Genomic DNA, 14,733 nt, shown 5'->3' with positions numbered 1-14,733 from the left:
CGGAGAAACCCTGTCTCGAAAAACCAAAAAAAAAAAAAAAAAAAAGAAAAAAAAGAAAAAACAACACTAAATGACAGCGTCAAGCGGCCGGGTTTTATTTCATTGTGTAGTTCTCTGAGTAGTTCTGAGCTCTGCCTTCTGCCCCCCCACCCCACCCAGTGTGCCCTGGCTGCTGATCAAGTGCTGTTCACTCAGAAGGAGCTGGAGATGGAGGAGCTCAGGAGTCAAGTGCAGCTGATGGTGCAGGAGAACAAGGGACACACTGTGACTTTGAAGGAAGCACAGAAAGTGAACAGAATACAGGTAGGTCTCAGTGGTGAAGCTTTGCAATGCAGCACCTGGGTGAACGAAGAGCATCTGAAACCATAAACTCGTGCTTCACAGAGGTGTATTCAGGTGGATAGCTCTGGACACTGGCAGCTGAAAGAGTTACTTTTTTAAAACCCTAAATCTTAAGGAGAAACATTTTGTTGTTAGCCTGGTATCTGTTTCACAGACAAAGAAAATACCTATGGACTTGATTTACAAATCATGCATTAGTTATCTTTTCTCCAGACTTTTCTATTTACTTTTGTCAAATTACTAGGCGATGTGGTATTAAGTAACAACTGCAAAGCAGGACTGGTGGTATGGTGCAGTGGTAAACAACTTACACATATATATACATACAAACACACACACATACATACATATATATAACTTACAACGTATATTCAAGACCATGGGTCAAGTCTCTCATAACATATACTCTTTCTCTTTCCTTTCTCTCTTCTCCTCTCCTCAAACCCCAAAGCAATTGGAGGGTAATCATAAAATTGAAACTTTTATAATTTATGAGGTTGCCGGGCGGTGGTGGCGCACGCCTTTAATCCCAGCACTCGGGAGGCAGAGCCAGGCGGATCTCTGTGAGTTCGAGGCCAGCCTGGTCTACCAAGTGAGTTCCAGGAAAGGCGCAAAGCTACACAGAGAAACCCTGTCTCGAAAAACCAAAAAAAAAAAAAAAAAAAAAAAAAATAATTTATGAGGTTATCCTTTTACACTACCTGAGTGATTTGCTCTTTGATTTTAGTTAAGTCTTCAAATTCTCTATCTTATGCATAATACACATATGCCTGTATATTTAAATTTTTCTTGCCCATGGCCAAGTGTGGTGGCTCATACCTTTAACCTCAGCACTCAAGAGGCAGATGCAAGTGATCTCTGTGAGTTAGAGGCCAGCCTGGTCTACATAGAGGTCATCCAGGGCTACACAGTGAGACCCTGTCTCTAAAACAAAACAATATTTTGCTCAAACTAGTGTTCTGAAATATTTCCTGGTTTTTTTCCCCATTAGTTTCAGGCCTTGCATTTTGACCCATTTTAACTTGATTTTTGTATAGAAGAGACTGATGTCCAGTCTCTTTTTTTAAATTTAATTTAATTTTATTTTACAATACCATTCAGTTCTACATACCAGCCATGGGTTCCCCTATTCTCCCCCTCCCACCCCCTCCCCTTACCCCCAGCCTACCCCCCATTCCCACCTCCTCCAGGGCAAAGCCTCCCCCGAGGACTGTGATCAACCTGGTAGACTCAGTCCAGGCAGGTCCAGTCCCCTCCTCCCAGACTGAGCCAAGTGTCCCTGCATAAGCCCCAGGTTTCAAACAGCCAACTCATGCAATGAGCACAGGACTCGGTCCCACTGCCTAGATGCCTCCCAAACAGATCAAGCCAATCAACTCTCTCACCTATTCAGAGGGCCTGATCCAGCTGGGGGCCCCTCAGCCTTTGGTTCATAGTTCATGTGTTTCCATTCCTTTGGCTATTTTTTTTTCAGTAATTGAGTAAAACTGAAATTTATTATAAGCCACAGTCGTCCTAGGGACCTCCATGCTATATATATAGCCTCCATGGTTCTATGGGTTGTGGTCTGATTGTTCTTTATTTTATATCTAGAATCCACTTATAAGTGAGTACATACCATGACTGTCTTTCTGGGTTTGGGTTACCTCACTCAGGATGTTTTTTTCTAGTTCCATCCATTTGCCTGCAAATTTCATGCCTTCATTGTTTTTCTCTGCTGAGTAGTACTCCATTGTGTATATGTACCACATTTTTTTAATCCATTCTTCTGTTGACGGGCATCTAGGTTGTTTCCAGGTTCTGGCTATTACAAATAGAGCTGCTATGAACGTAGCTGAGCATGTATCTTTATGGTATGAATGAGCATTCCTTGGTTATATGCCCAAGAGTGGGATGGCTGGGTCTTGAGGTAGTTCGATTCCTAATTTTCTGAGAAACCGCCATACTGATTTCCACAGTGGTTGTACAAGCTTACATTCCCACCAACAGTGGAGGAGTGTTCCCTTTACTCCACATCCTCTCCAACATTGGCTGTCATTGGTGTTTTTGATCGTAGCCATTCTAACAGGTGTAAGGTGGTATCTCAGAGTCGTTTTGATTTGCATTTCTCTGATGATTAAGGATGTTGAGCATTTCTTTAAATGTCTTTCAGCCATTTGTGATTCTTGTTTTGTGAATTCTCTGTTTAGCTCTTTAGCCCATTTTTTAATTGGACTGTTCAGTATTTTGATGTCTAGTTTCTTGAGTTCTTTATATATTGTGGAGATCAATCCTCTGTCAGATGTGGAGTTGGTGAAGATCTTTTCCCATTCTGTTGGCTGTCTTTTTGTCTTATTGACTGTGTCTTTTGCCCTGCAAAAGCTTCTCAATTTCGAGAGGTCCCATTTATTAATTGTTGTGCTCAGGGTCTGTGCTGTTGGTGTTTTATTTGGGAAATGGTCTCCGGTGCCAATGCGTTCAAGAGTGCTTCCTACTTTCTTTTCTATTAAGTTTAGTGTAACTGGATTTATGTTGACGTCTTTGATCCACTTGGATTTGAGTTTTGTGCATGGTGACAGATATGGATCTATTTGTAATCTTTTACATATTGACATCCAGTTATGCCAGCACCATTTGTTGAAGATACTTTCTTTTTTCCATTGTATAGTTTTGGCTCCTTTGTCAAAGACCAGGTGTTCATATGTGCATGGATTAATGTCAGGGTCTTCAATTCGATTCCATTGGTCCGTATGTCGGTTTTTATACCAGTACCAAGCTGTTTTTATTACTATAGCTCTATAGTAGAGTTTGAGGTCAGGGATGGTGATGCCTCCAAAGGTTGCTTTATCGTATAGGATTCTTTTAGCTATCCTGGGTCTTTTGTTTTTCCATATGAAGTTGAGTATTTTTCTTTCCAAGTCTGTGAAGAATTGTGTTGGGATTTTGATGGGGATTACATTGAATCTGTAGATTGCTTTTGGTAGGGTTGCCATTTTTACTATGTTAATCCTTCCTATCCATGAGCATGGGAGATCCTTCCATTTTCTGATATTTTCTTCAATTTCTTTCTTTAGAGATTTAAAGTTCTTATCAAAAAGGTCCTTCACTTGTTTAGTTAGTGTTATCCCAAGGTATTTTATATTATTTGTGGCTATTGTAAAGGGTGATGTTTCTCTGACTTCTTTCTCAGCCCTTTTATCATTTGTGTATAGGAGGGCTACTGATTTTTTTGAGTTGATCTTGTATCCTGCCACTTTACTGAAGGAGTTTATCAGCTGTTGGAGTTCCCTGGTAGAGTTTTTGGGGTCACTTATGTATACTATCATATCATCTGCAAATAGTGAAAATTTGACTTCTTCCTTTCCAATTTGTATCCCTTTGATCTCCTTTTGTTGTCTTATTGCTCTAGCCAGAACTTCTAGTACTATATTGAATAAATATGGGGAGAGTGGACAGCCTTGTCTTGTTCCTGAATTTAGTGGTATCGCTTTGAGTTTCTCTCCATTTAATTTGATGTTTGCTGTTGGCTTGCTATAAATTGCTTTTATTATATTTAGAAATGTTCCTTGTATTCCTGATCTTTCTAAGACCTTTATCATGAAGGGGTGTTGGATTTTGTCAAAGGCTTTTTCAGCATCTAAGGAAATGATCATGTGGTTTTTTCTTTCAGTTTGTTTTTATGGTGTATTACATTGACTGATTTTCGTATGTTGAACCATCCTTGCATCCCTGGGATGAATCCTACTTGGTCGTGATGGATAATTGTTTTTAGTCTCTTTTCTTATAGAGCCCAGGACCACCAGCATAGAGGTGACACCACCCACAGTGGGCTGGGCCATTCCCCGTCAATCACTAATTAAGAAAATGCCCTACAGCTGGATCTTATGGAGGCATTTTCTCATTTGAGGTTCCCTCCTTTAAGATAACTCTAGCTTGTGTCACGTTCACATAAGACTAGCCAGCACAACTGACTTTGTCAGCTTGACACACAAACACATCACTATTAAGCCTCAACCCTTCCCTTCTTATTCTGTCCCCAAGGTCTCACATTAAAATCATAAATAACTTTAAAAATCTCACAGTCTTTACAAATTCAAACACATTAAAATTTCAGTCACTTTAAAATAGCCAATCTCTTTTTTTTTTTTTTTTTTTTTTTTGGTTTTTCGAGACAGGGTTTCTCTGTGTAGCTTTGCGCCTTTCCTGGAGCTCACTTGGTAGCCCAGGCTGGCCTCGAACTCACAGAGATCCGCCTGGCTCTGCCTCCCGAGTGCTGGGATTAAAGGCGTGCGCCACCACCGCCCGGCGCCAATCTCTTTTAAAATCCAAAGTCTTTTAAATTTCAAAGCCTCAACTGTGGGCTCCAGTAAAATAAAAAATAAATTAAATACTTTCTTATTTCAAGAAGGAAACACTGTAGCAAGCTTTCTTGTCAGACTTTCTTTGGACTGCCAGCCCAAAAATAATGAGACAGAGACTTATTAATTATGAAAGCTTGGCCTATAGCTTATGCTTTTCCCCCAGCTAGCTCTCATAACTTAATTAACCTGCTTTTATTAATCTACATTTTACCATGAGGCTTTTACCTTTCCTCAGTATGGCACATCCAGCTTGCTCTGATTCTCACTGTCATCTCTCTGCTTCTCTTCTTCCTGGAGTTCTCTCTCCCCCCGGAAGTCCTGCCTATTCTCTCCTGCCTAGCTATTGGCCATTTAGCTCTTTATTAAGCCAATAAGAAGGCATCTCAGACAGAGACACATCTTTACAGTGCAAACAAACATTTTTACAACAAAGAATCAGGGCACAATTATAATCAAATCAAAGCAAAACCAAACTCCAAAATTATAAATAACTCAGTATCCAATATCTAGATTCACTCATAATCTTCTGGGTTCCTCCAAGGGACTTGGGTCATTTCTCCAGGTCTGTCCTCTGCAGCACACACAGCTTGTCTTCTAGGCTTCAAATGGCTCCACTCCAATACTGCTTCTGTTCTTGGTGGTCATCACATGATGCTGGCCATCCAAAATTCTGGGGTCTTCTGCTGCAACTGGGATGTACTTTCACCAGTATCCTCATAAGCTTTCTTCCTGGTACCAAGCCTCAACTTCTCTGCATGACCCCTTTAATCTTGGGCCTTCAACTGCCGCTGAGGCTGAATCTTCACCAATTACCTCTCCTGGCCTCTCACAGTGCCAAGCCTCAGCTGCTTTCCACGACACCTTCATTCCTTCAAAACCAGTACTACTTGGGTGATTCTTTTTTTTATTCAAGGATTAAAACATCTATTCAATCACACATATCTTCAGCAGATCATCACAATAAAAATAAATGTTCAGAAATATTATATAACAAATAATAACATTCTAAAAACCAGGGTGATTTTTTTTTTTTTTTTTTTTTTTTTTTTTTTTTTTTTTTTTTGGTTTTTCGAGACAGGGTTTCTCTGTGAAGTTTTGGTGCCTGTCCTGGAACTCACTCTCTAGATCAGGCTGTCTTTGAACTCACAGAGATCCGCCTGCCTCCGCCTCCCAAGTGCTGGGATTAAAGGCGTGTGCCACCAACGCCCGGCCAGGGTGATTCTTAACATTACCCAAGTTTGGCTTCCAGCATGAGGTACAACCTTGGCCACCTTTGGAATACAGCTTCTGTGTGCTGACTCTGAGGAAACACTTCTCAGATTTCCCCTCAATGATTGATGCTAGTCTCCTCCTCCTCCTCTTTTTCTTTTTAACATTTTTTCCTTTATTTTACATACCAACCACACTTTCCCCTTCCTCCTCACCTCCCATCACCCCCCTCCTCCGACTCCCATCTACCCACCTCCTCATCCACCCATTCCTCCTCTGTCTCCATTCAGAAAGGGGCAGGCTTCCCATGGACTTGAACATAGCATGGCATATCAAGGTGAGGCAGGACCAAGCTCTTCTGCCTGTATAAAGGCTGGACAAGGTAATCCAGAATGGGGAACAGGTTCCAAAAAGCCAGTTAAGCATCAGGGACAGGTCTTGATCTCACTGTTAGAAGCCTTACAAATAGACCAAGCTACACAACTGTCACACTTATGCAGAGGGCCTAGGTTGGTCCCATGTAGGCTCCCTGTTTGTCCAGAGTCCATGTGTTCCCATGAGCTCAGGTCAGTTGTCTCTGTGGGTTCCTCTGTCAGGACCTTGACTGCCCCCTGGCTCATACAATCCCTCCTCCCTTTCTTCAGGATGACTCCCAGAGCTCTGCCCAGTACTTGTCTGTGGATCTCTGCATTTGCTTCCGTCAATTACTGGATAAAGGCTGTCTGATGACAATTAGGGTAGTCACCAATCTGATTACAGGAGATGGCCAGTTCAGGCACCCTCTCCACTATTGCTAGGGGTCTTAGTTGGGGGTCATCCTTGTGGATTCCTGGGAGTCTCCCTAGCACCAGGTTTCTCCCTAACATCTGGCCCTCAAATTGCCTCCTGCGCCCAGCCTGCCCAACCTGCTCCCCCAAGTTCCCATCCCTCCATTTCTCCTCACCCCTGCCCCCAGTTTACCCAGGAGATCTCTTCTATTCCCCTTCCCAGGGAAATCCATGCATCCCTCTTTGGGTCTTCTTTGTTTTCTAGCCTTTGGGGCTGTGGATTGTAGGTTGGTTATCCTGTACTTTACTCCTAATACTCACTTATGAGTGAATATATACCATGTTTGTCTTCCTGTCTGGTTACCTCACTCAGAATTGTTTTTTTCTAGTTCCATCCATTTGCCTGCAAATTTCATGAGATCGTTGTTTTTTACAGCTGAGTAACACTCCATTGTATAAATGTACCACATTTTCCTTATCCATTTTTTGGTGGAGGGACATCTAGGTTGTTTTCAGGTTCTGACTATTACAAATAATGCTAATGTGTTTGAGCAAGCATCCTTGTGGTATGACTGAGCATCCTTCGGGTATATACCCAAGATTGTTATAGCTGGGTCTTGAGGTAGATTGATTCCCATTTTCTGAGAAACTGCTATATTGATTTCCAAAGTGGCTGTACCAGTTTGCATTCCCACCAGCAGTGGAAGAGGGTTCCCCTTACTCCACATCCTCTCCAACATAAGCTGTCATCAGTGTTTTTGATCTTAGCCATTCTGACAATTGTTTTCAAGCTCTACTGTAGAGCTATAGTAATAAAAACAGCTTGGTATTGGCATAAAAATAGACATGTAGATCAATGGAATTGAATTGAAGACCCTGATATAAATCCGCACACCTATGAACACCTGATTTTTGACATAGAAGCCAAAATTATGCAATGGAAAAAGGAACGAATCTTCAACAAATGGTGCTGGCATAACTGGATGTCAACATGTAAAGAATGCAAATTGATCCATATCTGTTGCCCTGCACAAAACTTAAGTCCAAGTGGATCTAAGACCTTAACATAAATCCAGTTACACTGAAGAGAAAGTGGGAACTATCCTTGAATGCATTGGCACAGGGGACTACTTCCTAAATATAACACCAGTGGCACAGACACTGAGATAGACAATTAAATGGGACCTTCTGAAACTGAAGAGCTTCTGTAAGGCTAAGGACACTGTCAATAAGACAAAACATGGGCTGGAGAGATGGCTCAGAGGTTAAGAGCACTGACTGCTCTTCCAGAGGTCCTGAGTTCAATTCCCAGCAACCACATGGTGGCTCACAACCATCTGTATGAAATGTGGTGCCCTCTTTTGGCCTGCAGTCACATATGCTGTATACATAATAAATTAAAAAATAAAAAAGACAAAACAGCAGCCTACAGAATGGGAAAAGATCTTTACCAACCCCTCCTCTAACAGAGGGCTGATATCCAAAATACATAAAGAACTTAAAAAACTAGACATCAAAATAGATATCAAATAATCCAATTAAAAAATGGGATACAGATCTGAACAGAGAATTCTCAACAGAAGAATCTCAAATGGCCAAAATACATTTAAAGAATTGTTCAGCATCTTTAGTCGTCAAGGAAATGCAAATCAAAATGACTCTGAGATATCATCTTACACCTGTCAGAATGGCTAAGATCAAAAACACTGGTCTCTTCTTAATCACAGCTGATTGGCTCCAGCTAACCAGCACCAGTTGTCCCAGTAAAGGTTTCACTTCTCTTGTTAATCACAGCTGACTCTTCAGCCCCAGTTGACCAGAGTGACAGAATCTTAATTCAAATAGAAAGCCCTGATAGAGTATTTAAATTTCCCTCTGAATATTCATAAGCCAGGCCTCCATTGTCTGCATTGCTCTTAACACTCAATGGCTTTTCTAGCTCAAAGTTCCAAAGTCTTTCCACAATCCCCCAAAAAACATGGTCAGATCTGTCACAGCAATACCCTGTAGCATGATTCATAAAGGTACTTAATAATAAAATCAAACCTGGAGCCAGGTATTGGGGTGAATGCTGGAAGATCAGAGAAGCAGAACAAACCACAGCTACCTCACCTCACCAGTTCCTCAGCTGATCCTGTTTCCTCAGACTGGAAGCCTCTGAGTCCTCATCCAGAATGAATCTCAGCTGAACTGTGCTGCTCAAAGCCTAAAAGCTTAACCAGCCAAATGCTTCTAGTTTCTGGTCCTCACGCCTTATATACCTTTCTGCTTTCTGTCATTACTCCCTGGGATTAAAGGCGTGAGTCACCATGCTTGGCTGTATCCTTGAACACAGATTTCTGCCTCTGGAATGCTAGGATTAAAGGCTGTGCTACCACTGCCTATCCTCTTATGTTTAATATTGTGGCTGCTCTGTCTCTGACCCCAGATAAGTTTATTAGCATGCACAATATTTTGGGGAACACAATACCACCACAGTACCCCACTCCAGGTACCAACTTCTGTCTTAGAGTTTTGCTTTCTAAAACAAAACATTATGACCAAAAAGAAAATTGGAGAGGAAAGGGTTTATTTGGCTTAACACTTCTGGATTCTTCATCATCAAAGGAAGTTGGGACAGGAACTCAAACAGGGCAGGAACCTGGAGGCAGAAGCTAATGCAGAGGCCATTGTTCTTTTTTTAAACAAATTCTCAGTTGTTTGAGTTTACCAATAATGACTTGGGAACCAGATGCTGGGGTGAAAGCCTGTGAGCTCAGAGAGGCAGAGAAAGCACCCAGCTGACCTTCCTCCTCAGCTGATACCCCTGAAACCTCTCCTCTCTCCTGCTGTCTCAACCAAGTCTCCTCAAACTCAGTGTCCCTCCCTTCTATTTCCTATATATCTCTCTATCTGTCCTCCTGACTCCCCTTGACTCTCTATGGTTTTTTTTTCTTAATTATCCTGTGTTCACTTCCTGTCAACTGGTTGCTTGCTCCACCTCTTGACCTATGGTTGACTTTATTTAATTCTGTTTACAGTATTCAAGCAGAAAGCTCTTGGATTAAAGGTAAGGTGTATGCTAAGGTTGAGCCACACCAAAACTAGAAGCAGGTTTTTCCAGCAGTCTTTGGGTTTACAGTATGATTAGATATCCTGCAACAGGCCATGGAGGAGGGCTGCTTACAGACTTGCTCCTCATGGTTTTCTCAGTCTGCTTTCTTATAGAACCCAGGACCACCAGCCCAGAGATGGTACCATCTACAATGGGCTGGGCCCTCCTCCATCAATCACTGATTTTTTTGTTTTTTTGCTTTTCTTTTTGTTTTTAAAGGGAAGGTTTCTCTGTGTAGCCTGGCTGTTCTGCAACTCACTCTGTAGACCAGGCTGGCCTGAAACTGTCTCTGCCTCCTAAGTGCTGGGATTAAAGGTGTGTGCCACCACCACCTGGCTGGCATTAGTCACTAATTAAGAAAATTACCTACAGCCGGGTCTTATAGGGTGTTTTCTCAATTGAGTTTCCCTCCTAAAAGATAACTTTAGCTTGTGTCAAGTTGACATAAGACTAGCCAGCACACTGTCTTTATCAAAAATCAATTGGCTGTAAACACTGTCTGTAAGGACTCTGTTTCATTGTTCTGTGTAACAACACACCCTATGGTTTAAATAAACATATGTTCTGTGTTTTTTGCATGTATCATGCTGTTTGGATTGAAGTTAGTGTTTTTTAATGTCCCCAACTTTGTCCCTGTGCTCAGAATTACTTTGGTTATACAGTCTTTGTAGTCCTGTACAGATTTTAGTAGTATTTCTTATACCTCTATGAAGAATATCACTGCTGTTGGGATAGGAACTACATTGACTCTATAGACTGCTTTGGGTACTGTGGAGTATTAATTTAACTGTTATTTCTTCCAGTCCACGAGCATGGAAGGTCATTCTGTCATGGGTTTCCCCTTTATGTTCTTTCATTAGGGTTTTGTAGATGTAACTGTCTTATTCAATAAGAAACACAGAACCAATGCAAAGAAGAAAGCCAAGAGGTCAGAGCTAAGAGCTAAAAACCTTACCCTTCCTCTCGAGGTGGTCCTACCTCTCCGAAAGAGACCTACTTCCTGTGTCTGTCTTTTTTTATAGAGTTTCTGTTCTGCCTTCTCATTGGTTGTAAACCCAACCACATGACCTCCTAGTCACTGCCTGTCTGTACAGACCTCCAGGTCTTCTATGGTTGGTATTGAGATTAAAGGCATGTGTCTCCAATGCTGGCTGTATCCTTGAACACACAGAGATAGATCTACCTAGCTCTGCCTACCAAGTGCTGGGATTAAAGGCATGCACCACCACCACCGCCCAGCTTTCCTATGGCTTGCTAATAGCTCTGACCCCCAGGCAACTTTATTTATTAACATACAAATAACATTTTAGTACAAATAAAATATCACCATAGGGTTTTATAATTTTCATTGTAGAGGTTATTCACTTTTTGGTAATATTTAATATTTAACTATGAATGAGGTTATTTTCTTGATTTCCCTTTTCAGGAATTTTGTTATTAGTATTTAAAAGCTCTACTAGTTTTTATAAGTTGATTTGTATTCTGCTAACTGATGAGTTCATTAGCATTTTAACAAGGTTTTTTTTTGTGGAGTATTGTTTGTTTGTTTGTTTGTTTGTTTTAAATAAGATCATAGGGCTGTAGAAATGGCTCAGCCATTAGAGGCTAGGCTCACAACCAAAAATATAAAAATAAGATCGTATTGGAGGTGGAAAGATGGCACATTAGTTAAGAGTGCTTACTCCTCTTGCAGAAGATCTGGGTTTGGTTCCCAGTACCCACATCAGGGAGCTCACAACTATCTGTAACTCCAGTTCTAGGAGATCTGACACCTTCTGGCCTCCACAGGCAGTGCATGCACAGCACCTCAACTCATGCAGGTGCACATACAGGCATATAAGTCTTAAAAAGATCACATTCTCTACACACAGGACCAATCTGATCTTCTTTTCTCCTTTAAAATTTTTTATTTAATTTTTTTTTTACAATTTTGTATAGGTATAGAATGTATTGTGATAATATTCAATGTTCATCACTCTCTTACCCCTTTCCCATTCTTCCTCACAACTACCCCCCCCGTGTGTGTGTGTGTGTGTGTGTGTGTGTGTGTGTGTGTGTGTGTGTGTGTTGTGTTGTGTTTGTGGCTTTAACATGACATAGGGTCCAGAATATGATATTTCATAGTGTTCCTCTCCATTCTCTGGCTCTTGTAATCTTTCTAACCCCTCATCTGTGTTGTTTCCTGAGCCTTGGAAGGAATGATAAGGATGTGATGTTTAGGGTTGAGAGCTCAGCAATCACTAATTCACTTTGCCAGTTGTGAGCCTTGCATTGACTGTCATCTTCTGCGAAAAGAAGCAATATTTAGAAGATAGTATTGTCCATTTAGCAGTGCATCAGTAGTATATTCTCTCCCAAGGCCATTAACCTCCCCAGCCATAGGCTGTTGACCAAGTTTACAATACTAAGTACGGATCTCTTCCTGTGGAATGGGTCTCAAATCCAATAGTGAAGTAACTGGTTAACACCAAAACATGCCTGCCTGGAAAGTCAGCTTGTTCACAAATTGTTCACAGCCGGGAAAGACTGGTGTTGCCTTTTCTCCCCTGGAAGTATGCACAACACCTGTGGCACTGTGAGAACTTGGCACAGGGGTGAAGCTTCCAGTTCAGTTTAGCTTGATTTCTCTGTTTTGCAACCAAAGTGTGGTGCCTTCAGCTTTATGTTCTTCATTTAGTTCTGGTGAGTAACCAAGAACAGTAGCAATGAGCTGTATCATGGAGAGCCCTCAGAGGGCTCACAGGGAGGAGTCCAGTATTGCACAGAGGTATTTACTTAAAGATCCACGGCTTCTGGGGGCAACAGTTTCACCCCTGCATGGCACTTCCTCCATTCAAGCTTCTTACATTGCATTTTTAGTTAGTTTATACAGTAGGTGTCCATACATCCTTACTTTGGTTGACCCTTTCTCCAACCTTCCCTTTTCCCCATCTCTGTACCCTCATCCCTGTTTCAATCTTTCAGCCCCTAATATTCTGCCCTCTACTTTATAGCAGATGCTTTTGCTCTTCCCATTCCCATGAAGAACTTACCTTCTTGTCCCCCTCTAATGGATCTTTCTTGCTAGCTGGCCTGTGCAAGTATTCGTTCCAGCTGGCACATATTGACTGAAGGTTTTGAAGTTAGGATCCACATATAAGAATGTCTGGAATTTGTTTTGCTGGGCCTGGGTTACCTCATTCATAGTCCTTTCCAGTTGCATCCATTTTCCTGAAAAAGCTCACTTTTCCTTTCAGCCAATTTTCATTATCCATTCATTAGTTAATGGGAGTGTAGGATGATTCCTTTTCCTAGGTATTGTGAACAGATCCACAGTGAACCTGGATATGTAAGTATCTCTGTCCTATAGTATAGATTTTTCTTGATAAACACTCAGGAGAGGTAGAGCTGGGCCATGTGGTAGTTGTACTGTAACCTTCTTAGACACCTCCACCCTGATGCTCCCAACAGTAAGAGTTGCTCTTTTCCCCACGTTCTGGCCACCATTGCTGTCCTTTTATTTTCTTTTACAGTTATTTACACACACACCCCACACACACGGTGTATGTGTGTCTTCTTCTGGAGGTCAGAGGATAACTTACTGGAGTTGTTTTTTTCTTTCCACCATGTGTGTCCTGGGGATCAAACTTGAGTCATTAGGATTGGCAACAAACATCCTTAACTTTTAAGTGTCTTGCCATCACTTTTGGTTTTTTAGTAGCCATGGTGACTTAGGGTAAGTTGCTATCTCAAAGTAGTTTTCACTTTCTTGATGATGACAAGTGATGTTAGCAACCTGATACAGGGCCTCATGAATGCTAGGCAAGCACTCTGTACATTTGTGCATGAGTCCCCAGCTTTCTCTGTTCATCTTTCCCTCCCTTTTCCTCTGTGTGCGCACGCGCACTCTGTGTGTGTGTGTGTGTGTGTGTGTGTGTGTGTGTGTGTGTGTGTGTGTGTGTGTGAGATGAGAGAGAGAGAGAGAGAGAGAGAGAGAGAGAATGAGTGTGTGTATGTGCATGCGTGTTCCTGGAAACTGAACCTAAAGCCTCATGCATGCTAAATAAACACTCTACTACTGAGCTATATTCCTCAATATTCTTTTTATTTTATTAAATTATGTATTTTATGTGTATAGGTGTTTTGTTTCCATGTATGTCTGCATACCAGAAGAGGGCATCAGACCCCAGGAGAATATAGTTATAGACTGTTGTAAGCTGCCATCTGGGCACTGGGGTTGGAACTTGGGTCCTCAGAAGAAGAGCCACTGCTCTTAACTGCTGAGCCATCTCTCTAGCCCCTTACCTTTTATCTTGAGCCGTGACTTTATTATATCATCAAGGTTGATCTTGAACTCATTTATAGCCCAGAAAGGCATTGCACTTAGAATCAGTGTTCCTGTCTGTTTCCTACACCACCAGATCCAGCTATCTCCAGTCCTTCATTGTTTGTCCTTCATTTTGAGACAGAATCTCACTCTATAGCCTTGGCTAACCTGAAACTTGCTGTGTAGACCAGGCTGGTCTCCAACTCACAGAAATCTACCTGCCTCTGCCTTTCAAGTGTTGGGATTAAAGACATGAGCCACCACTCCCTGCCCTAATATTGTATAGTTCAGTGATCCTACAAGGTAATTTTAAAATAAGATTATATTTTATTATTCTGTATCAACTCAGTGAAATCTTAGCTGTTTTCTCCCTAATTAAACTTCATAGTGTTATGTGAAGTTAAGATGAATGACATTTTTTTTTTTGTTTATCTATTTGTTTTGCTTTTGAGGTCAGATCACATAGTGTGAGGCTGGCTTTGAACTTGTGATCCTGGTCATTCCTCTTTCTCAGACTGCACCTAGCAGTCCCTTGCTTTGGTTGTTTGAGACTGGGTCTCATGTAGCCTGGACTGGCTTCACACTCATTACATAGTCAAGGATGACCTTGAACTTGTGTTTCCCCCTCCCAGGTGTTGGGATTATAGGCATGAGCTACTGTGCCCACTTTATGTG

At 41.6% G+C, this 14,733-nt stretch overlaps 1 protein-coding gene across 14 annotated transcripts in view; it reads left to right on the top strand.

Annotated features, from left to right (window-relative positions):
- The window catches only part of Kif27 (kinesin family member 27), a 96,408-nt gene that overhangs the window by 17,529 nt on the left and 64,146 nt on the right, over nucleotides 1–14,733 (top strand). For all 14 annotated transcript variants that reach the window (XM_076573449.1, XM_076573450.1, XM_076573447.1 and 11 more), the window contains one exon: nucleotides 160–303. In XM_076573449.1, coding sequence (XP_076429564.1) covers nucleotides 160–303 — 144 coding nt within the window. The remainder of the gene's footprint in view (nucleotides 1–159; nucleotides 304–14,733) is intronic.

The sequence above is a fragment of the Peromyscus maniculatus genome, chromosome 5 (assembly GCF_049852395.1).
Source record: "Peromyscus maniculatus bairdii isolate BWxNUB_F1_BW_parent chromosome 5, HU_Pman_BW_mat_3.1, whole genome shotgun sequence".
Lineage (NCBI taxonomy): Eukaryota > Metazoa > Chordata > Mammalia > Rodentia > Cricetidae > Peromyscus > Peromyscus maniculatus.
This window is presented reverse-complemented; position numbering and strand designations above follow the sequence as displayed.